This window comes from Acromyrmex echinatior, chromosome 16 (genome assembly GCF_024713525.1).
Source record: "Acromyrmex echinatior isolate Ae372 chromosome 16, ASM2471352v2, whole genome shotgun sequence".
Taxonomy (NCBI): Eukaryota; Metazoa; Arthropoda; class Insecta; order Hymenoptera; family Formicidae; genus Acromyrmex; species Acromyrmex echinatior.
The window spans coordinates 1,498,885-1,522,388 of NC_141867.1; the positions used below are offsets into that span (position 1 = coordinate 1,498,885).

The window sequence follows — 23,504 nt, forward strand, 5'->3', positions numbered from 1 at the left end:
ATTTGAAACAAGATTTTATCCTTTCTACTGAAAGAATTAACTAACGCCGAATATTTAAATAATTAATTAGCAATATATAAATATCAAAGTTATGGCTTTACACGTAAAATATAATAATTTGCATCAACGTGTACATAACGTATATACTACGCTTATCTTCTTTACTGTAGCACTGGATTCCATTAAAACTTTTATTTTGCTTGTATATTTTTGTTTATTACTTAAGATTAATTATACTAACAATAGTAAAACTTAATTATTTCTTTCTGTATTATTACTAATATATAATTTACAATTTATATATTAGGTATTTATATATTGGAATTAATTCGTAGCGTTTTTTAATGAAAGAATGTTATTTATTTCACATGAGCATTAAAAAATACATTAATGAAAGTACTTCCCATCACTTGTAAAACGCTACGAATTAATTCCAACACCTAATATAATATACATATTTTATATGCTTAATTATCGTCTATACGAAAAAAATTTGTGTAACATAAATAGTATGTAAATATTTCATATAAAGTCAATTTTTTAAAAATATGGTACAACTTTGATATTTGTTAATGAATTCTTTAATTCACGCTGTATCCATCATTCTAACTTATGTACCATCTGCTGATGGCTAAAATGATTAAAGTCGCTGATAAGACAGATTTCTGTTATTTCATAAATTGTTATTCAGGCCATCTGTTATTTCAAAGATGTCGCGATTAGTTCAAGATTATTGCTTTAACAATTCCGCAGGGATGACTGATTCGCACAATCATTTTTATGTAATACTTTTAAAAATAAAATTCAAGTTTAAGGATTGGCCAAGCATTTCTTCGAATAAATTAGTTAGTCTAATAAGTAATGATTTGTGCACATAGGTATAGTATATTTTATAAAAATATACACATATATGTATAAAATGCAAAAAATGGAGCAAAGTTTTATTATTTATGTTTAGTATTGTTTTCCCAATCTTTTGCTGTTTTGCTTACACGGAAGAAGACCCAAACTTCTAGTCAAAATGTTTGTGTTTTATCATGTAATTACGACTTGCATGTAATTCTGTATTGCGCATTAACAATCATGAAGACTCTTATTGATTACCTTGTTTCTTTTTACTGCTTTATTATTTATCCTTTTAGTATAAATTAAACAAAAGTATTTAATTTTTATAAATTTTTATATTATTATTATATTATATCACAAATATTATTGTCTTTATATATTAATATAATATTTTTCAATATATGTATATATTTTATCTTTACAAGATGCCATAATCGAAAGTTATAAAGTTTTTGATATTAACTAAAATCTCAATATGTTACTTTCTTTTAACTCCTTTAATCTCGCATCGAGCAAGGTTCATGTTTCATTACAATTTATCTTTGTGCGAATCAGTTTCTTGGAAGCACGATGAAGTAGGAAATTTTAAAATAAGAGGAGAAATAATAAATTACGTTATGAATCGCGCGTACGCATTGCTATTATAGCTGAATTGATACCATCATCAGAAATTTTCTATTATCAAGTATGCTTTATTATAAAAATACAATTACAAATTATCAATAGTAATGTGATAAATTTTAAATATTAAAGAATAATGTATTTAATAAATACTTTTATGAAAGTACTTTTATGATATATATATATATTTAATTATTGAAAATTAAAAAAATTATAGTTATGTTTCTAAAAATAGTCAAATATTCAAAGAGAAAAAAATTTGAATTTTTATTGACTCAATTAATTACTGATAAGTTAGAGAAAAAGCAAGGTATTATTAGGTGTTGGAATTAATTCGTAGCGTTTTACAAGTGATGGGAAGTACTTTCATTAATGTATTTTTTAATGCTCATGTGAAATAAATAACATTCTTTCATTAAAAAACGCTACGAATTAATTCCAACACCTAATATATATATATGGCTAATTACTTTATTAATTAGCACAAATAAGATATTTGTTTAATAAGTTGAATTTATTATCAAATAAATTTTGTAAGTACATATCAATTTTTATTTGTACTTTTATCATACAATATCAAATAATTCATCAACAGTTTGCGCAAGATCAGAAATTAAATCACTACCAGAATGTTTAAAATCTTTGCCTTCGATTTGAAGACTTATCGATCCGTGATTTCGATCGTTCCTAATATCGTGTAGCTGAGGTTTAATTGAAAAATCTGGTCGGGAAATCCTACGATTCGGTTGCCATTTGTGGATATGAATCGTTGGCTTTTGTTCTTGTCTGGATGTATCAGACACATCGATGTTCAATGTTGGTCGATTTGTTTCATCCCATGGTTTCGAAATAATTAATGTTGGTCGATTGAAACGTTGATCTGAAATAATTATTTTAATTATTAATTACTGACATAATAAATGTTGTTAATTAATTTTTTAATAATTAAAAAACTGTATGATGGCAAAATAAATGTGATAATTATTGATACTCGCCATTGTATCTAGCGTTTGGGTCAGTGTTCGAAATAGTCAATGTTGGTCGATTGAAACGTTGATCTGAAATAATTTTTTTTAATCCTTAATTGTTATTTTGATACAATAAATGTTATTAATTAATTTTTTAATAATTTAAAAACTGAATGATAGCAAAATAAATGTAATAATTATCGATACTCGCCAATGTATCCATTGTTTGGGCCAATGTTACTCCATGTGGGATGTTGCGTATTAACAGCACCAGCTTGCGAAAATTGTCTGCGATTATCACCAATTGTAAAGGATTGCGAGATACCAGTGGAAGATGCAGCACCGGTAATCGCTTGTCCATTTTCAATTGTTCCAAAAGAAGTTGCAGTTGATTGACCAAAACTAAGCGAATGGCTTTTAGTTTTAGCATTGTTACCGTTATTATAAGCTTCCGCGCTTGCGGTAGAAATTCCTGATAATCCCGCAGAAACAGTCGCCGATTTGCTTACGGAAACGGAAGATCTGAAAAGCAACTGTCTTTTAGGATGCCTCTACATAATTCGTAAATCGCAAAACGTATTCGCAAATGCGTAGACGCAGAATGATGATCACCGCACACAAGATACATACAGATGAAAATTAACCGCACGTAATAAAAAAAACAAATGCAAATTTTGTATTTGCGAACTACGTTCTGCGATTTGCGAATTATGTAGAGACACCTTTATATGCTATTAGAAACGAAATATTGACAATAGGTCTGATCTTTATCGAAGAATCTTCTAAATTGATACACACGGTGCAATAAGTGGAGCGAAACAAATTAGATTTGTTTCACTTATTGCATCAATTCAGAAAATTCTTCAGTAAAGAACAAACGTATTTTTTGAATTTAATAATTGAAAAATAATCGAAGTAAATTCGACTGTTTCACACAAAATAAATACTACAATTCTATAAGTATTGGAGAAATATTTAATTTTTAATAAAATAATCGAAAATTAAATATTTGTGCTTTTTTCATATGTTTTATAATTCTATCTAGCTTTTCTTCTGCCGAATGCAATTAGAAACGAATTTTAAATTATACCATTATTTCATACACACCCATCAGTATCATATCCCATAGGACGATTGTGACTCTTACTTTCCGAAAAGCTAATACCATCGAGACTTGCACCCAGACTGACAGAGTGAGCATTGTTATTCCCTGCAGTTAAACTAACAGTCGCTGTGACGGGAATGAGGGAAAGAAGACGCATCTGGGATTCCTCATTGTCTAAGATCTTAACGATCGATTCGGGTGTTAGTTCTGGCGGTGTATTCCATTGTCGCTCGTATTCATCTATTCAACGAAAAGTGTTAGTTCACAAGTATCTAAAAATTGAGGTGATAAGAGAAAGCATATGCGTACATTCTTATATTTCACCAAATTATATACTTGCATCAGTTATAAGAAGATGATTGAGACTAAAGTCAAACACACAAAATTCCTATAAATCTTCGAATTATAACACTCTTATGAAACATAAACATAATCAATATATTCGAATAAATTTGTACTACTTGATTTAAAAAATTCTAAAGTAATTTTGAAAACTTAAATTAATTTTTATTCTTGTTAAAATAAAGAGGAAATGATATTTTTATAATGAGATATTTTATAACGAACAAATTATAAAAGATTTGCGTTTCTATACATGTAGGTATGATTGAACAAACATCGACGTAACGGAATAAATAAAAAAATATGATTCACTCATTCATCAGTTTTGCTCATTTATTTGCTTCGTGTAAATTAATAAAATAACGAAACAGGTATTATTGGCTGTTCTCTCTTTACTGATTATTTGCTTTTAATCATTGCAATTTGTATTATATTGTTATTTAATTATTGCATTTTTTAAATTATGAATAAAAGGAAATGCGAATATTTGTTTTACTATATGAGCTTTATATTAATTCAAAACATTTGAATTTATGTAGCACATGAGAAAATATATATCTTGCGGTTTTTTTTTATTTTTTCTTTCGTATTTATATAATTTCATTAACTGATATTTAAGATTAAAAACTATTATCTAAGATTAAAAGCTATATTTATTCAAAATTAGTTATTCAAAATCAATTCAAATTTATTGCAAATTTGAAAAGTAATGCAATGTATTGATTTTTTTTAATTACGCATACACACAATTATATAAGATGAATCTGATTATGAATAAAAATTAATCAAACTGTCACAATTTATTAAAGTTAAATTATGCTAAACAATAATTTTATGAGTATTATACTATATCACAGAAAATAAGAAATACTGATGATACAGATAACTTTTCTATTCTTAGATTTTTTTAATTTGAATTTGAAATACTAACATCGCTATTTATTCATATGATGTAAAAGGTTTTAAAAATACTATGAATATATTGAAACGAGCACAATATTATAATACACACTACAGGTTGAAAACTTTTTAGTGGCACTTGCAATATGATATGCTTGCACTTATCACATATATGCGCAGTAACACTTATATTTTCATTTTCCAGAAATATTTCTCTCACCTGCTCGTACAAACGATAGCGCGAACGTTAATAAAAGAATGCTGCCGATGTTCTTCGCCATGTCTGAAAACGTTCTGACTTGATTGTATCATGCTCCGCCCTTTTTCAATAACTACGCATGACCTTAGATTTGTCATTAAAATACAGGACGCGTTCGACTGCGTAATTCTCTTTAGGTGAATTATTGCTCGATGATGCGAATCACGAGACAGAAATATAATTCTCAATGATTAACAGATACCAGCAATCGGTGAACTTTTTTAATTATAATTATTTAGCAAGTCATTAAGTTATAGAATAGATTATAATCAAATTTTATAGACATGTTTAAATAAGAACAATAATTTTTTATCTTTAATTTTATTATCGAAGATTGTTCCGCCTTATAAACATTCTTTACAAGATACAATACAGTGAATGCTACAAAAGAAACACAGTAAAATAATTCACATTTTATTGGGACTTTAGTGGTACTTACACACAAACTTTTTTCTTACTTTATTGTGCGCAAATTCATTAATCAAATCAGTGATGAAAATGAAAATTTTTTATCAGTTCGCTCTCTGTTGCTAATATAATAATGCCAATGACGATAGTCTACTTTCAGTCATTGTGGATCAATATTATGTGATTGGAGAATTTTCTTCATATATACGTTTATGTGGCTATGCAATTTTGTGTGGATATACCCTTAATATGAAACAATACAATTGCACTCAGTGTTGCATTAGTTATTCTCATCCAATCGTGTGTCTAATCGGAACTCATCCGTCTGCGTGATGACCAGGGTTATGAAAAATAAACAAATTCTAAGGACTTCTGGTTTTATATATATGAGTGCATTTGTTTACGCAGCAGTTAATATTTATCCTTGTTATTCACACAATGTCAAAGGATAAAATAATACGGTTACACTAACTGCTGCGAATGCACCCAAAATGTACGTTTCTGCCTTGTAAAAAAATGTGTTTTTTTTTTACTGAATATTGTACACGAGGAATGGAAAATTAAAATTTTTATTTGCATTCGATTATTTACTTTTATTAATGAAATATAATTTTAAGCTAACAATAAGAGTAAGAGACCTTCTAAATTCTAAAAAGATGAGGCCTGGGACTACAGTCTCCTTAGCCCCCGATATGAATCAGCTACTTATGGGTTATACACTAATGTCGCTCGAAGTGCTCTTCGAGATATCTTCTGAATTAGACTTTTCCTTTTTATAGGTCTTATAGAGGTCTTACGATTTTCCCAGAGGGAAGATCGAAAAGTAAAAATGATGGAAGATTTTCGTTTTTTTTTCAATACATTGCTTGATGCAGTACTCTCAGATATAGAACTCTCAGATAAAGAACTCTCAGATATAGAATTCTCAGATATAGAACTTTCATAATTCGCTAGATTCTATAATAGTTATGTTCCAATTTCTCCTTGTTATCTTCTAACTTTTCTTTTTCCTCCTTGTTATCTTCCAATTTTTCTTTTTTCTCCTTGTTATCTTCCAACTTTTCTTTTTCCTCCTTATTATTTTCCTCAGGTTTTAATCTTTCACCGAAAATCAGTGTAAATTGATTGTTTATCAAAATTATAGATTTGTCTGGTACAAAATTTATTACGTATTCATGTACTTTATCGTTTGATGTGGTGTTTACAGGTGTCGATTGATTTTTTGTAATCAAATCCTTCGCAACAACAGTAGCTACAATAAAGCAAATGCTTAATTATCACATATATATATAGTAAATAAATATATCTTTTATTATCATGTATACATTTTCAAAACTTACCTTCGAACTCACGCAAGCTATGTAATGTGTCAAGTTGGTGGTAAATTTTATCTAATGGTAGTAAAGTGGATACTGATTTATCGTCCAAAGTATCTGTGTTTACAGTGACTGGATTACTTATGTTCGCTACTTTCGGAAAATCTTCACGAACGGGTGATTCGATTTCCGTGATCTTTGAGTCAGGTACTATTTTTTTTGATTCTAGATCATCTGTATAATCATCTGTATAATCATCTGTATAATCATCTGTATCATTTTCGAAAGAATCATCTTCGAAAGAATCGTGCCTAAATAGATGTCGGGGATTTCGGGGAAAACCTATACATACATTACAATATAAATTTATTTTTAAATATAAAACGTTATTGACATCATTTATTAAATTTATTAAATATAATGAAAATATAATTAAAAATTTGTAAAACATTTTCAAAAATTTATCAAAAATTTTCAAGAAAAAGTATGCAATTTTCGAAATATCGCTATACTTATACGTACAATATTGTATTATGTAACAGTGCGGCATTACAATTTTATAATGCATTAGCACTTGATATACTACGAATATTGTATTCTCGATTAGCATTATATAAGAATAAGGGAAAAAATAATTCAAATATTATAATTTGGATAAATGCATGAAATTATAGAAATCATCAACTGTTAGCTGCAGTCGACAGAAAGTTTATTAAATCGTCGGTTTCATACTACTTCTGTAATACAAAGAAGAAAGTTAATAATTAATTAAAGATATTCTCTCAATATTGTAACATTTTTTCCGCGGAATATTAGTGAATATATTACTATTCTGATTTATTATCATATAAATTACAAGAATTAATTATATGCGTAATTGATCATTTATTTAATCGTCGGCATTCTTCTGTGATTTATTAAAATTATATACATATGCTATATTCTGCATTTTGTTTTTATAATGTTATTTGCGTAATTCACACAATATCACTTATTCACTTATTCATTAAAAGCATATATTATATGATATAAGCGTATTCTTGATATTCCATAAGTGTAAACTAAAATGAAGTTCTTTTTGATGTAAATTATTTTTCATTTGTAATATTTTACAAATGTAAAATGATTTACAAAAATTGGACAGAAATGAACAACCGCACGAATTTTCGAATTAAACAATTATATTAATATAAAATTATCTCAGTATTAAAAAATGTTAAATAATTAATTTATCATACCTATTTTATATTTATATTGAATAATTTATTATGCGACTCTAATAAAAAATGGTTAGAATCATATAATACTTAAGAAAAATACATATTTATACAATATTATATATATATATATATTTGCTATTACCTGTTATCCCTTGCGCAGTTAGGAATATTGCCAATAATACAAAACGCTTCATGATTTTGGTGAATTAAATTTCTTGAACCACACGTAAGTAGAAGCAAATGCTTAAGATAGATGAACCTTTGGGAATTTTTTTCTTAGGTACCCTTATATAGTCGGAAAAATATGTATCTCGAATTATCAAGTAAATTATCTAGTAAGTCTTAGTATCAGCTCTAAATGTTTGATCTATGTTAATAATTCACTCTTCGTTATATATGTAGATACGGGATGTCCAGGAAGTTTTGACAAAGTGTTTGTATGTAAATGGAGTGGAATCGAAAAGTTCTTCACTATTTTGCAATTCTTGCAATTTGTTTTTGATTACCTATTGAGCAGAATGTCTAAAATCAAATGTGCATAAAACAATTTTAAGATACTTTTAAGAGTTCTTTGAGAAATATCCTTTAGATATTTCATGAAAAATTCTGAAAAAAATTTTAAAAATGTTTTATGCGTTAATTTTACTCGATTATTCGATAATCTTTATCTCGTTTACAATTGCGAAAATTGCGATGTGGTAGAGGACTCTTCGTCTTAATATTTTTTAATCCGCTCTATCTGTACACGCTTTGTCGTAACTTATCGGACACTCTGTATATAGTATTTCTGTATGCTTCACGGCGCATTCCTGTAAAAATTTGATAAGTCAAAGCATTAGCTTCTAAAAGTTCAAAAAAAATTAATCTTGTTTTGTTCGGAATTCCTGAAGGCTTGCAAGAATTTTTAAAAATCCTAAAAAAGACAAAATATAATATAGATATACTATACAAAGTTAGATATAAAACCTAAGTTATTTTACGGAATGCAATATTCCTGCTCATTTCTTGTGTCTTAGATTATAGTTATACAACGGAAGTCTGTGTATATATGATATATATATATGTATATATATATATATATATATATATATATATATGTATATTTATATATAATGAACAGGCTTTATATCTAACCTTGTTTAACATGTTTAAATGTGTTTAACCTTGTTTAATCATTTGATTTGGCAGGTATTTCGTGTAGCCTTCTAGATTTTATGACTCGTTATGCATTATTAATGATCAAAAGACGTGACATTCTTCTTTTAAAGACCATTGACCTCAGCATGTACAACTATTAAGATAATGATTTGTATTTAAATAAGTTATATAACACACGTAACTTTTTCTTTCGGATGTACTCGAATACAAACAATCGATCTAAAAAGCAAATTCGCGTGTAATATAATCAAAGATTGAATCAAAGAATTTAAATGCATTACAATTTTTTTCCCAGATATCCGTCGTTGGAAACAAATGTTCATGAAAAGTGCGAGTTTCGCTAAGCAAGACGTTTCGTAATAGATTTATTGTACACTTCTCAATATTATATAATTTATTAGACGCATTTATATCTATTGCAGAGCAAATAGACAACATAGACAAGCAACTTACTGAGAATTACTATGTACATTTGTTTTCCCATTGTTCTAAGGAATTTTTTAAAAATTAAAATTCTTACAAAGCCTCCAGAATTTCCGACAAAACAACGCTTTTGAATTTTTTAATACTTTTTGAACTTTTTGAACTCTCTAAATCTGAATCAGTGAATAGTCATTAATTATCAAGTGGCATACTTTGCACTGATAATCAGTGAATTTCAACTAAAAAAGGAAGAATGTCTGAGCATTATAACTAAAATACTGATATTTGCACATTAATTTCAATCCTCCATACTCATTGAATTTAAGCACTAAAACAAAGTTAGTTAGATCAAGCCATAAAGATTAGTTAGGAATCTCACACTTCATTCACTGATTACCAGTGGCATACTTGGCACTGATATCAGTGATTATCCACTTCAGATTTAGAGAGAAGATAATGCTTTGGCTATTATCAAATTTTTACAGTGCAAAATGCGCTTTGAATACAGAAGTACTTATTGTATGACATATTTAAAAAAATTTTGCTTAGAGATCTTGACTTTAAATAGATAAGGATCAATATATACATATATAAAATATGTGTACACTTAACTATAGTGGTCAGGCTTGTTTTATTTGATGGAGTATGGTATCTTACTTTCCATAACAATAGGGCGGCCAGGAAGGAGCAAAACAGCTGTCAGATTATTGCGTAGAAGATAATCAAGTTCCGTGATGGGTATTTCCCAAAGTTACGTCATTCGATATTTGAAAGAGAAAAAAATTTACCGAGAGAGAGAGAGGGAGGAAGGGAGGGAGAGAGAGAGAGAGAGAGAGAGAGAGAGAGAGAGAGAGAGAGAGAGAGAGAGAGAGCAAGATTATGAGCAATTGATGCTAGGAAAGATTTTAGAATATTTCGGTCTTTATCATTCAGAACTCGAAAATATTATAGATAAGTTTTTGAATGACTTATGTCCAATTTCTTCATTTCTAGATAAGTTACGGATAATCTTATCCAGGAGATATTTCCATTACAATTTGGGAGTTTCTTGGATAAAATTATTTCTAGAGGTGAAGAAAATGAGCATTAATGATATTTTATTTACAAGATAAACTTAAACTTCGTTTTACATTTTACTATTTTTTCTCTTTTTTAGAGTAGAATGTTAAGCGATAACAAAATTAAAATTAAAATTGAAAATTGCCTTATAATTGGGATGTGAACATTATTAAGTGATTAACTTTACTTTTATATTGAAAGATAAATGGAAAAGAAAATATACACATTCGTTTTTGAAAATAGAAAATAAGTTTACAGCATCCTATAAAGAAATGTGTCCAGTTTTATATATAAATCAATCGTGTAAACAAAAATACAAACTTCTTTATGACATGAATAATATTTGCTTATTCTTATATATTGCACATTTTGAAAATTCTAAGAAAATTATGAAAAAATTTCAGATTATTCGCATTTAAAAGTAATACAACAAATTTTTTTAGTGACGGTATTATTTGGATAAATTATTTTAACAAGTAGTAATAGTTTTCAAATGTGTGCTGTAATAGAAATGTATAGAAATATACTATAAAATAAATTAGAAAAATCCCAATTTTTTAAATGTAAGTATAGTTATTCAAAGTATGTAAAGTTATATTGCGATGCATGGACTAGTTGTTCAATAAATAAACAAAATATTTATTTGTTTTAAATCTTTGTAACTAATCATTAAATTGGAATGAAACTTTGTATAAGTTATTTTGAAAATTCAAAGTTTATAACTCGATTTATTTAAAAAAATTTAGATTTTTGTTATTATTTCTCAATTTTAGTTTATAAAATAATAACAATAATAACAAATAAAATAAGTAAACTATAAAATTTATGTGTTAAATTTATTTAACAAAAATAAAACATTATAAACATAACTATTATATGTATATAGTTTGTTTAAAGTATAAATATTAACACATTTGTAAAACTAAATAAAATTCCTTAACATAGATTTCTTAACATTTTTAACATTTTTAACATTTTTTTGGTGGATCATTTTTCACTGGAATGGAATATTTTTATCGCTCATATTTAAAAAATATGTGCGTTTGAGTCACGTCGTGCCGTGACTAAACATGCAACAATATTATGAGTAAAAGGAGATGCATTGTGTTAAGACATTTTACTTATACTATTCATAATTAGTTTGAATGAAATATTACTGCACATAGAAGTTCCGCGAATACAACTGAGAGGGTACTAATTTGTTAACTGCTAGCCAATAATCAATTGTTTGTAGGATTACTCTGATCGATTAATTGGAAAATACGTGCTCGAGCTTCGGGCGCGGGTTTAAGGGGACCAGAGAACGATGGAGTAATCACTATTATCCTGGATCGATTATCAGTCTAACAGGATGTGGAAACCAGCCGCGATCAACTAGTGACAGACCATTATTATTTATAAACAATTACGCGCAAATTGACGCTATTAATGGTGATACTGGGTGAAATATCGACTACTGAAAAAATTATGATTGATGGCAATGAATATATACACAATATTGAATTTTGCAATTAAAGGAAGCTAAAGTTACTCGTAATCAGATTATCAGAAGTGATAGGTCACGGAGAAATATTCTTACATCTCAAAGAGATATTAGAGATTTGAAACAGCAATGCTCACTGTCTAACAATAAGTCTCGATACTATCTAATGTGTTTTCTTTCAATCATAAGTTAATCTAAGGAATAAATTGAAAAACATATTGATTATTTCGATTAATAGCATTATTAGTATTAATAGTGTTCGGAATATACATAATTGAAAATTAAAACCTTTCCGGGATAGATACGTATTACGTGTCGAAACATGTACATTTGTTTAGAAAAGATTTTAAAAATTTTGAAGTTGTAGAAAATCAAATTAAAGAAAAGTAAAAAATTCTACTCAAATTATTCATAAATATTGTAAAAGCGAATATATATTCTCATCGATGTAATAATGAAACAAATATCTACATATGTATATCAGTTAAACAGTTCGGAAAAATACTTTGTTTTTCTTTCAACTTGTTGCAATTTTATATATGAACATAATAACCTGAGTCTCATAAATGCACGTGCTCACTAAAATCTTGTGTGAATGAAAAACTATAATTAACGCTTTGATTTCTCGATGTGGAAAAATCCTTTACAATCTTAAATGTACTATTTTGATATTGACTGTATCCTACGATTATAATCAGATGATTAAAAGAAGACGTTTCCACCGTCCATGATTATTTCCTACTTACGCTGCTATTATCGCAGGGTTATCGTGGTGCAAGTTGTAGAAATGAAATCATGTGTTTTTCCCAAATAAAAACAACATAACAAGAATTGGCATGTTGTGATATAAAGAGCAAGATCACTGTCAAGGTTTGAACAATTCTATTTTATTAAAACAAGCAGAATTCGCAGTAAAAATGGCAAATTAAATGAACGCAGAATAACGCAGAATGGAACAAAAAAATATTAAGTCAGTTAATCGATTTTGTTTTTCTAAGTAAATTTGTAATATGAAATCTCGATATTTCTAAAAAATGTTACTTTATTTAAAAATAATTGAATAAATTTTTTTATAATAATTCATAGATTTATATAAAAATTATAATTATTGCAAGCTGTAAGACGGAAAACTGTTTTGGCTTTTATTTTTTACAAATGAGCTGTATTTTATAATCCATTTGTTTAAATAAACAACTATACTAAAATTTTTTATCAATAATGAAATTGAATTTTATTTGCAAATTTTTATTATATTAACGCTATAAATAAAATTTTGCAACAAATGTGAATAAAATTTTGCAAACCACGTCTGGATAATCCATATTTCGTCATATCACATGACGTCATATTTAATAATATGACGTAAAATTTCTTTTGAAGTTTTCATGAACGTAACATTGCAAAGAAAAGAACTAAGAGATAATGAAGTGCTAATACGAGTGGATGCTATATAAGATGATCGCAGCACCAACTGAGTCAGTCATTCTTTTGCAGACTACGGCAACATCAAGATCATTCGGTCTTTATCTCGCGATAAAGTAGTGATATATAAATAATAAGCAATAATATACGTAAGAATTATTATTTCTCGGTTTTTCCGCGTTAACTTACTTCATCGACTGATCGACGATATCATCAGAAAAATGGATAGTAGGATCTTTGCATTGTTCGCTTTGGTTGCTGTCTCAGGATCCTTTACGGAGGCCCAATCCGCTTTTGGTTATCCTTATGGATGTGAGTAGGCAATCTTGAGGTTCCATTTTTCTCATTCATGAGTTTAACAGTTTTCTATTTGTTTACTAATGTGATACTGTACGTTTGAACGCACCAAATATTTTAACATCAATTGTTTTTCGCAATTAAAACTCACATTTGGATTGCAATTACGATATTAAAGTATTTTTGTGTGAGCAAATCTTTTTTACATTTTTTATTACAAATGTTTTTTATTACAAATGTTTGCTACTAGGGGTTCAGTGTATTAATATTTATGAGAACAGGTGAGAAAATAAATTACCTATTAGAAATTAATATATTCATTGTAATTAAAAAGAAATCATGAATTCGATGCATAACATTTTTTTCCTCATCTTTAATCATTTCTATTAGATAATCTTTTTAGTGTTTTGTGCAATGTGTGATATAATATGTAACTGATATCGAACTAATTCTGCAATGTTAATTATTAACGAAATAAAATTATTAAAAAAAGAATTGTTTGTTGCTACATACATCAAGGTTGATAAAAATTAAAGTCAGTATTAAGTTATGTAACAACAACGTTGCATTTAACCAGAAATAGCTGACGGTGCACGGGAATTTTCAGGATAATTGCGCAGCAAACGCAGCAAAATTCCACGATGAATTCGATGTATAATTGATTTTATGATTTTAATCAATACCAAAGAGGAGGTTTGCTGTTGGCATTCTCTTTGTGAATGTAAACATTTAGAAATTGTATGATTGTAGATAAAGATACTTCGAAAAATGAATAATTAAGATAATCTTTTATTTATGACATTAATTATTTTGTTATAAATATAGTCACTAATCTTTACCAAAAATCTTTTTACAGACATTCACAACTCATCATTAAATCACTAAACAAGCTTTTGTCAGTGATTTGAAATTATTTACGATTTATGATAATTCTGTAATACGTTAATTTGCGTGAGGCAATTTAGACATTTAATTTCTTTTTCTTTTTTTCAAGATTATCCATTAATAGTCCACTAATATTTTTTATTTATAAATAAGGATATAATATAGATTTCAGTCATCATTATTATATCTTTAGTTTTATCATACACGCCTTACATGTCTATGTTATTCTCAATATTTTATTCTTGATTAATTACAATTATAATAATATTTAAATATATGACAGAAAATTAGAAAAAGAAAATAACACGCATTATACACAATTTTATTTGACGTAACTGACATAATTATCCACGCCGATTGTTTCGTGAAAATGGAATGTGGAAACATATAAGATTGTTGCATTAATATCGTTAGTGATTAAATCGTCATTAAATCGTCGATTGCTAAGAGCGTGAACGATATTAATCGTGATAACCAAGATTGATGTTCGTCTGTGCAACCATGCGTTTTCCGTGATACAGCATGCTCGTCTGCGCATATAAACACATGCGTAACTACTCACACGACTGCTAGCCAAATGAAGATAATTTGACGCCTGTAGACCGTGACCTCATTCCGTTCTTTACCTTGACTCATGAGAAGATACTTTCTTTTTCATTATCTTCTCATATTTTCTCTTTTCTGTTTTCTTGTCTCGTGCATGACACGCTATTCCTATCATATTGGTATATAAAATATATGGCTAATTGACTTATCAAAATGTACCTACTTTTGTTTAAAGAGGTAGAATTTACCAGTGAAATATATTTTCTAATATAAAATGGAAATTTACAATATATAATATGTGTGCATTTGTAGTAATGAGATAATTAAATAATAGAAAGGTAAGTTGAAAAAGAGTTTTAATTTAAATACATACTAATAAATAAGAAATAATGAGATAAAGCACGTAAATATCAATGGTTTTAAACATCACAATATTATCGAAAAAGAAATGCTATAAGTACGTGATTTATCAAATTAACGTGACTGTACAACTTTAATAATTTTTCATGGTTAATATCACGTTCGTGGTTAATCACACATTGTTAAGTTATCATTAATTTTTATCTAATTAAGTTGAAGATAAGTCAGTGATAAAAATAATTTATTCGCAAACTATATTTTAATTGACAAGTTTTTAATAATTTGATAGACTAATGGTTTTTATTATAAATAGTTCTCAAGTTCTGGATTTGAACCAGGATTTTAATTGTCGTATATTTTATATGAATGATTTTTAAATGTTTCCCGAATATTAGTATCTCCTTATAAAATACTACATATATATGTATAGCGTTTAAATCTGAGCACATCACATTATCTTTATTAAACATTACTATTTACACAATATTGTGGTTAGTAACACATCTATTAAATGTTATCTATTATCTATTACATTAAGCATTATTATACGCATATTGTAATTATGTAAGTGTTACTAGTAATATTTCTAGTACATAATTGCGTCTTTCTGGTGATGGAATTTCAAGATATGCTCATAAGACATGTTGCGACTAACAATGCTTTTTCAACTAGTAGCTGAGAATCATCAACAAAACGAGTTTCATCTCAAGTAGCAACGATCGATAAAAAAATTGCTCTTCTGTTTTCGTTTCTTTTCGAAGCTGGAGGACAACACGTCGACAGACCATTCGCCACGATGTCCAGAGTGAAGCGAGAAATTGACGATTCGAATGGTGAGAGCACCACCAAACCTACTACCAGTCAAGCAACTACAACAACCTCCTCGACAACAGATCCCACAACAACTCCATCATCGACCACACCATCATCGACCACACCATCGACCACACCATCATCGACTACACCATCATCAACTACACCATCATCGACTACACCTCCAACGTCACCTACAACCACCCCATCCACTGAACCAACTACTACACCAACCACTACTACAGAGGCGACGTCTCCCACGACTACTCCGACCTCCACTTCTGCCAGTACTCCCACATCCACTTCCACTACTCCCACATCCACTTCCACTACTCCAACAACTTCATCCACTACGCCTAGTACAACTCCAGAAAGTACGAAACCGACGTCCGAGAAACCAAGCGAAATTCAGCCACGTTCGAATGTCGACGAACCTGAAGACTCCACTAAGAAACCTGAGCCTAAGAATCAAGCGCCAACTCCTGGACCATTAGGCGCTCCCGGATTTGGATCCGGATTCGGACCCGGATTCGGACCCGGATTCGGATCTGGTTTCGGACCTGGATTCGGATCCGGAGCTGGATTCGGTCCAGGCGGTTATGATTCAGGTTTCGATCCCTATTCTGGATTCAACTCTATACCAAGTTATAACCCGAACTATGCATGGACCGGTACAAACAACGGGCCCGGATTCGCATCCGCAGGCGCGTCCGCTGGAAGTTTTGGATATCCAGGATATCCAATGGGATTTCCTACAGCGGCTTCACCGACGGGATTTCCGACGCCGTCTTTCGATAGTCGAGGAGGATTTCAAGATAATTTACCAAATCAAGATCCATCAAATAAGGATGACTCACCGAGCAAGGATATCTCACCGAACAAGAATAATCCATATTCACCAAATCAGAACGGATTCAATTTCGGCGGAGGTACGAGCATGAACCCAAAAATGCAAGGACGAAGATTGACTCAGAATTTTGGAAGATAATGAATGAATTGGGGTTGCATGCTATGGTTTGGACATTTCTCGGTGTTTGTAAAAGATCGGCAAAAGATTGAAACCAATTGGATATCAAAGGCAAAGAAGAGACATCAGAATTACGTATCTCGAAATTTGTTTGGCGAAGTCGTGCTGATGTTCTTTTAAAAAATGCATGATATTCTGTCGAACGTAATTGGATCTTATACTATATAAAGCGACTAATGTCGTGATAATAATTTTCGACATTTATTTATTTATTTATTTATTTATATCATATTCGCGTTTGTACATTTATATTATTTATTTATATATTTCTTTACTTGTATGTATGTATTTATTTATTTCTTTGTTTAGGTAACTTATATTAGATAATTTATATTAATTTTTATAAGCAAATGTAATCGCATGTATATGCATGATTTTTACAATATGTTGTTATTTGTATCTTATCGTGTATTGTATTTTTTCGCAGATCCGTATAATCCAGGACCCGGATTCTTTTACCCAGGGCAATTTCCTAGCTTTAATGATCCTTCTTTTAATATGATCAAACAAATTCAGGCACAGATCGAGGCGCAACATAAGGCGTAAGTCTTCGAGTAATATAAATTGCAAATGATCGAAGCATAAAATTAACTTGAGCGGAATTCTTTGAAATTATATTTAAAATCATTTGCACTTACACAATTTCAATATCGTTTTAACATTTAACAACAGAGAGCTCTTTCAAGTCTGTCATTTAATTAATAAAATAGATCTCTCTCTCTCTCTCTCTCTCTCTCTCTCTCTCTCTCTCTCTCTCTAAATATATAAATTCTAGATTAATTTTATCAATAAGTATATTAAGTACACATTTAAAAGTATTGAAGTTATTTTAAATTTAAAGTAAAACTTTTTATAAAATTTTATTACATAATTAAAACAGCATTGTCCCTATAATTAATTACTGTAAAATTTTGTTTGCTCTTTTGGAGATATTTCTTTCCGTATTTCGTTTTAGGAATTGTCTATCTAGTTTCTCATCCTGAAGATCAAGCAGAAATATTCAATTTTTTTGTATCTAATATTTTCAATTTTTAAAAAATGTAATTGCAAATTATCTCATTCACGTTGCTAAAGCACATTAAATAAGAACATTGTAAATAAGCACATTGTATTATATAGCAACATGGAGCTCCACAATCGTTTGGCCAATGAAGCGGCTAATTACGATGGCAAAAATTACGGTGGCGGCATACCTCAGGTTGCGAGTGCCAGCATTGGTTTAGGTCCATATGGTGGTTTTCAATCTGGTCAAATTAGTCCCGTGAGTTTTACGTTTTTTTCATGAGTTATCGCACGCAAAAAAAAAAGCAATACAGAAATTGTCCAGTTAATACGCTTCATTTTGCACAAAATCAGATTCCAGTCTACTCAATATAGTGTTTATTACCGGCGATCTATCCGTCATAGGCTTCTCCAGGAATAGAGTCCAGATTTGCTGATGATCTTCCTCCGCCATCGGGTAACAGCTATGGAGTATTCTCTAGTTCGAGCTCCTCCAGCATGACCGGTCCGGATGGCAGGCCGATTAACCATAAGTCTTCCATTACAGGTGTTAATGATAATGGAAAAATTTCTTATCGCACTCTGTATGATTAATTAAATTACGCTCTTAATCGTGTCTATGTTTATAATCATTAATTTACTATCATGTACTGTATAGAACGTATCATGATAATGATGAAGTTTTATAATTCAAAATTGTTAATGTTACAAAGTAAGGTTGTAGCATAAAATTCTCAAAACTCAGGCTCAAATATTTCCTTAAGATTACCACAAATACTCAAGTTTTTCTTAGAACTAATATTTTTTCTTAAAAGTTATAACTTTTATACACGATATACACATTTAAAAATCTTGACAAAATCTTTACCTGAGTGTTATGTTCTACTCGAATAATATTGAGTAGATACAACACTTTTGACGACTATTCTGCATTTAATTATTACATTTATATACTTAAAAATATATTCATATTATTGTATCTACTATGCATAAATTAAACTCTTGACGCTTTTAAGTTGATTTCTTAATTTTATTATGTGATCATTAAATTGCTTTTAATAATGATTAAATATAACATGATAAAACATATTGATAAAAAATATTATAGCAATATTTACATCATTAAAGTTTTACACACAATTTAATAAATTATTTTATAATTAATATGTGTCGTCGCTGAGTTTGGTCTTGCTAAGTGGCGGTTCAATTTTATCATCCACTATGGGTCTATCTCGTACCCATGTGTTATGACTTCGAAATCTCACGTTACCATGATTTCCATGATAATTCCAATTCATTTGATGAGGCTGTCGAAAAGTTCGTCCATGCCAAGGCTCACCATATCCATGATAATTAGATTGAACCTGTTACGATAGAAGAAGAGCATATCTTTAAGATATTGAAATACAAGAAATATTTTAAACTCACTTCAGATGATATATATAGTTGTATTAAACTGTGTTGAGGAGATAAAATTTTGTAAAATTATATATTTTATGTACTATGAAATATAAAAAATATTTGAAGAAATAAACATCTATATAAAATTTGCATTAAAACATATACACAATATTCAAATATACAGCTATTTACAGTAGAATTGTAAATAGAATTCTATCTAAAATCTATACACAATTACATGTAGATCATCGAAAGTGAGTCTTAATTACTTGAATATTGACTTTCATGCATTAAATCTTATATAGTGAAACAAAATGAATTTTCTCACCTGTGGAATGTTATTAAAATATAAATGCGCGTCTATTGAACGTGGTGAATTTATTGAATGAAAAATTGGTTGCTTGTCATAATTCTCATTGATACCTCGAAAACCATTGATTACTGGAACATCATCAATTTTAACATTCGGTTTTGCTTTCGTGATAATGCTGAAATACACTTCGGTGATGATATTTCCTCTTTCGTCTGATTTTGAGGAAATGGATACGTTACAAATATTGTATTTGCAAGAATTTTCATTTGGTATACTATCGTTGCTATTCACAATGACTTGAATATTATTGATTATTTTTGGTTGTTTTGCTGAATTTTCCTACAAAAAATTGAATTATCTCATTACCTTAAAAGAACTGCAATAATTTTTAACGCCAATATATTATATGGTTATTAACTTTCTAATAATAACATAATAAACAAAAGTAATAACATTATTTACACATTTCGTTAGAAATAACATAATATTGTATTTGAAATGAAATAATTAATTTTCATAATGATTAATCGAAATTCTGTAAAACTTCTTAATACAGAATGAAAATTATTTAATGTCGTTTTACCATTGTAAATTAACTTTAATCTCAATTCAACTTATTCAATTAGAAAAAGATAAATAATTAGTTGAATAGAGATTAAAATTAAAAATTTTTAATAAAAACGAGTATAAGTGTGTCAAATATTAGATAATCATAAAAGATAGTGGAAATACAAATAAGGAATAGAATTGGATTTAATTAAATATTAGTTTAAACATCTGTAAATTTGGTATAATTAATTATTTATTTTATTAAATTAATTTGATAATAGTAAATGTTCTAATATTCATGATATATTATTTATTTGAAACAATGATGGATTTTCGACTTATAAAATTTATATAAACTTGATTTATACAATCTCTCTCTCTCTCTCTCTCTCTCTCTCTTTCCCTCTCTCTCTCTCTCTCTCTCTCTCTCTCTCTCTCTTTCAAAATATAAACTAATATATAAATTTGAATTTTAATTTTGGATATACATACATTATCAGAATATACATACATTATATTACGTAAACTTATTTGAGGAAGCTATAATGTTGCAAAATAATGATTTGATATTAGCTTTTAATAGCTTTACATTTGGTATATATAAAATTAAAAAATGAATAATAGATTATGCGATCAATTGAATAATAATTCTCTTAAATTAAATTGAATTGAATACTTTAATTTAATTCTAAATTTGATTTTTAAATTAAAAAACTGAGTTTAATTTATTAATGTTTATACTTAACATTAATAAGACTTGGAAGTTATTGATTATGGATCGAATAAATTGCATTATTTCTTAATTTTGTCTTTCACTATCTGCAAAATAATAATGTTTAATAATAATTATTGATTCTTTATATCATAATTTACCCAATTTATATAATGTTTAATTTTAAAAATTAAATTGAAAATTAAATTTAGCTCAAATTAAATATAAACTAATTTTTAATTTTTAATCATTATATTATTTATATTGTATTATTTATAAATTATATCTATTATATATATAAATTTAATTTTTCAATTATTTTTAATTATGTAATCTATTATTTGTTTTATTTTATGAATATGGAAGTTGTAAATCTGTTAAAGCAAACTACTTTATACTTAACATTCGCATTTTCTTGGAGAACTAATAGTTATGATGTACAAATGTCTAAAAAATCCATATGCAAATACTTAAAAAATGAGCGCAATTATACAGTACTTATTGTTTTGGATAAAAATTCCACTCACGAGACTACGTAATTATTTTTTTTTTATAACATCTATTACTCACGTGCAATGTATAGATCTTTCTTTTTCTCGATTCCTTTACGAACTCGTTTCCCTGATGCCAGATTAATGTCGATGGGTTAGATGCACGCAAAATTGATTCTGGTGAATTAGCAGATTTTTTTAAATTTAAGATCGTGAAGGTTGGATTGTCTAATGTTTCTTCATTTTCATTGGAATCCAAATCGACTTTTGACGAAACTTTGACACTCGTGCCAAAATTATTAAAAATCATGATCACAAAACAACCGATGAGAATTATTCTCGTTTGCATTTTCATTGTTCGTTTGCGAATACACTGGGGACACTGATTTTTCATAAAATACTTGTATCATGCATGTTGTTTTAAAGAAGGGATAAATAGTCATAGCGGATGTATATAGTAATGACAATCATTATTGTAGAAAATTGCAATGACCTCCAACTCGTAAAGCGTAACAAAGATGGACTCAAAGAAGCAAATATGTACTTTTCTTAAAAGATTCGGACCAGTGATTTTAATTACTTCCTGAGATCGATATCGCAAGATCCAAGCTCGTAATATAAATGAACGATCATTATATGTAAATAAGATCGTTAAAGGAAAAAATGACAAATAAGAATTTTACATTTAATCGATTATATATTCTCGGAAATAAGATGCATGTACCTATCTACATAAATTTCTGAGCTCAATCGTTATTAGTGCATCTTCTAATATATTCCAGAAGTGCACGATTTCAAAATATGTGATTAACATTAACATTAGAAACGAGACTAATCTATTACAACACGCTCACTATTTCCTGAAGAGTATACTTACTTTCGCGCTGAGCAAAGATTCGCTGTAATCATGATTCATTGTGAATAGCTTAACGGAGGGGTACGATGAATACCCATGAATGACATTATCTCGCGTCTATTGCGATGAGCAAAGTGTTCGTTCTAAAATGCACCCCGTTATGGTCCGTTGCAGCCAGCACATCAGTGCTAAAGTAATTTCAAATCCTGTCACCCTCAACGGTTGGCTAAATCCCAATGTAAACAAAGAGCGCAAGGGCCTCATTGAGATTCATTAAAACTCTTGTTGCCCCTTTCAACGCTACGAACTATAACGATTCTCTTCCCAATCACACTTTGTTCATAGAGCTTCTCTTATTGTCTCAACGTTAAAAGGTTTAAAAGGTTTAAAAGGTTTACCTTTGCCATTTGATTTAATTGTTTATTAAAAGCGACGCGAGACCAATTGTGTAATGAATAAATTAGAGAGAGAATTCTAATGGTGTCATCCTTTCCTGTGCCGTATTTCGTGCGTCACGGAATAATGATTCATCCGTATAGCAGGCGCCAAATGTTCGTGTTGCGATCGCGCTTAAGTTGTTCGTGCCAAAGATGCAATTATGCAGTGGTGGATCGTCAGGCAATCGCTGGATATCGCCATTACGTAAATCTTCTTTGTAAGATCGGTAATTACGAGGCTTACGGGCATCACGGTCGCACAATGACGCAGAATTCTTATTAAGT

At 28.9% G+C, this 23,504-nt stretch overlaps 4 protein-coding genes across 8 annotated transcripts in view; 1 reads left to right on the forward strand and 3 right to left on the reverse strand.

Moving 5' to 3' along the window:
* Positions 1–19,076, forward strand: part of LOC105145082 (uncharacterized) — a 58,309-nt gene extending 39,233 nt beyond the window's left edge. The window contains exons 1-5 of one of the 3 annotated variants that reach the window (XM_011054425.2): positions 13,557–13,842; positions 16,380–17,360; positions 17,886–18,000; positions 18,578–18,719; positions 18,815–19,076. In XM_011054425.2, the coding sequence (XP_011052727.1) occupies positions 13,752–13,842; positions 16,380–17,360; positions 17,886–18,000; positions 18,578–18,719; positions 18,815–18,835 (1,350 nt within the window). In that variant the 5' untranslated portion in view covers positions 13,557–13,751 and the 3' untranslated portion in view covers positions 18,836–19,076. Of the gene's footprint in view, positions 1–13,556; positions 13,843–16,379; positions 17,361–17,885; positions 18,001–18,577; positions 18,720–18,814 lie in introns of those variants that run through there. The other 2 variants (XM_011054424.2, XM_087414333.1) reach the window with 2 other exon arrangements.
* Positions 1,963–5,113, reverse strand: LOC105145080 (uncharacterized). Of its 2 annotated transcripts, XM_087414672.1 has the most exons (6): positions 5,003–5,020; positions 3,850–3,905; positions 3,543–3,780; positions 2,647–2,957; positions 2,463–2,525; positions 1,963–2,347 (listed from the first exon to the last, which is right to left on the reverse strand). In XM_087414672.1, the coding sequence occupies exons 3-6, from the start codon at positions 3,695–3,697 to the stop codon at positions 2,034–2,036; spliced, it is 843 nt and encodes a 280-aa protein (XP_087270798.1). In that variant the 5' UTR covers positions 3,698–3,780; positions 3,850–3,905; positions 5,003–5,020; the 3' UTR covers positions 1,963–2,033. The 2 variants fall into 2 exon arrangements, with proteins under 2 accessions (XP_087270798.1, XP_011052724.1); XM_011054422.2 differs by lacking the exon at positions 3,850–3,905 and having other exon boundaries at positions 5,003–5,113.
* LOC105145081 (uncharacterized) lies at positions 6,016–8,898 on the reverse strand. 2 transcript variants are annotated; one of them, XM_011054423.2, is made up of 3 exons: positions 8,128–8,898; positions 6,790–7,107; positions 6,016–6,701 (listed from the first exon to the last, which is right to left on the reverse strand). In XM_011054423.2, the coding sequence occupies exons 1-3, from the start codon at positions 8,177–8,179 to the stop codon at positions 6,400–6,402; spliced, it is 672 nt and encodes a 223-aa protein (XP_011052725.1). In that variant the 5' UTR covers positions 8,180–8,898; the 3' UTR covers positions 6,016–6,399. The 2 variants fall into 2 exon arrangements, with proteins under 2 accessions (XP_011052725.1, XP_087270799.1); XM_087414673.1 differs by lacking the exon at positions 8,128–8,898 and having other exon boundaries at positions 6,790–8,039.
* A 393-nt stretch (positions 19,077–19,469) lies between the features above and the next one.
* LOC105145074 (uncharacterized) lies at positions 19,470–22,335 on the reverse strand. Its single transcript, XM_011054412.2, has 3 exons — positions 22,006–22,335; positions 20,190–20,513; positions 19,470–19,824 (listed from the first exon to the last, which is right to left on the reverse strand). Exons 1-3 carry the CDS (start codon positions 22,318–22,320, stop codon positions 19,621–19,623), a joined length of 843 nt encoding a protein of 280 aa, XP_011052714.1. The 5' UTR covers positions 22,321–22,335; the 3' UTR covers positions 19,470–19,620.
* Between the last annotated feature and the right edge of the window lie 1,169 nt (positions 22,336–23,504).

Bases quoted from the DNA above. Each gene is read 5' to 3' on its own strand.
- LOC105145080 (XM_011054422.2), bottom strand. From the start codon at position 5,063: ATGGCGAAGAACATCGGCAGCATTCTTTTATTAACGTTCGCGCTATCG. The intron at 3,781-5,002 runs GTGAGAGAAATA...TTCGTTGAATAG, and splicing joins GCTATCGTTTGTACGAGCAG to ATGAATACGAGCGACAATGG. The intron at 2,526-2,646 runs GCGAGTATCGAT...AAATTATTTCAG, and splicing joins CCCAAACAATGGATACATTG to ATCAACGTTTCAATCGACCA.
- LOC105145081 (XM_087414673.1), bottom strand. From the start codon at position 7,375: ATGCTAATCGAGAATACAATATTCGTAGTATATCAAGTGCTAATGCAT. The intron at 6,702-6,789 runs GTAAGTTTTGAA...GCTTTATTGTAG, and splicing joins TAGCTTGCGTGAGTTCGAAG to CTACTGTTGTTGCGAAGGAT.
- LOC105145074 (XM_011054412.2), bottom strand. From the start codon at position 22,320: ATGAAAAATCAGTGTCCCCAGTGTATTCGCAAACGAACAATGAAAATG. The intron at 20,514-22,005 runs GTGAGTAATAGA...AATTTTTTGTAG, and splicing joins GAAAGATCTATACATTGCAC to GAAAATTCAGCAAAACAACC. The intron at 19,825-20,189 runs GTGAGAAAATTC...CTATCGTAACAG, and splicing joins ATTTTAATAACATTCCACAG to GTTCAATCTAATTATCATGG.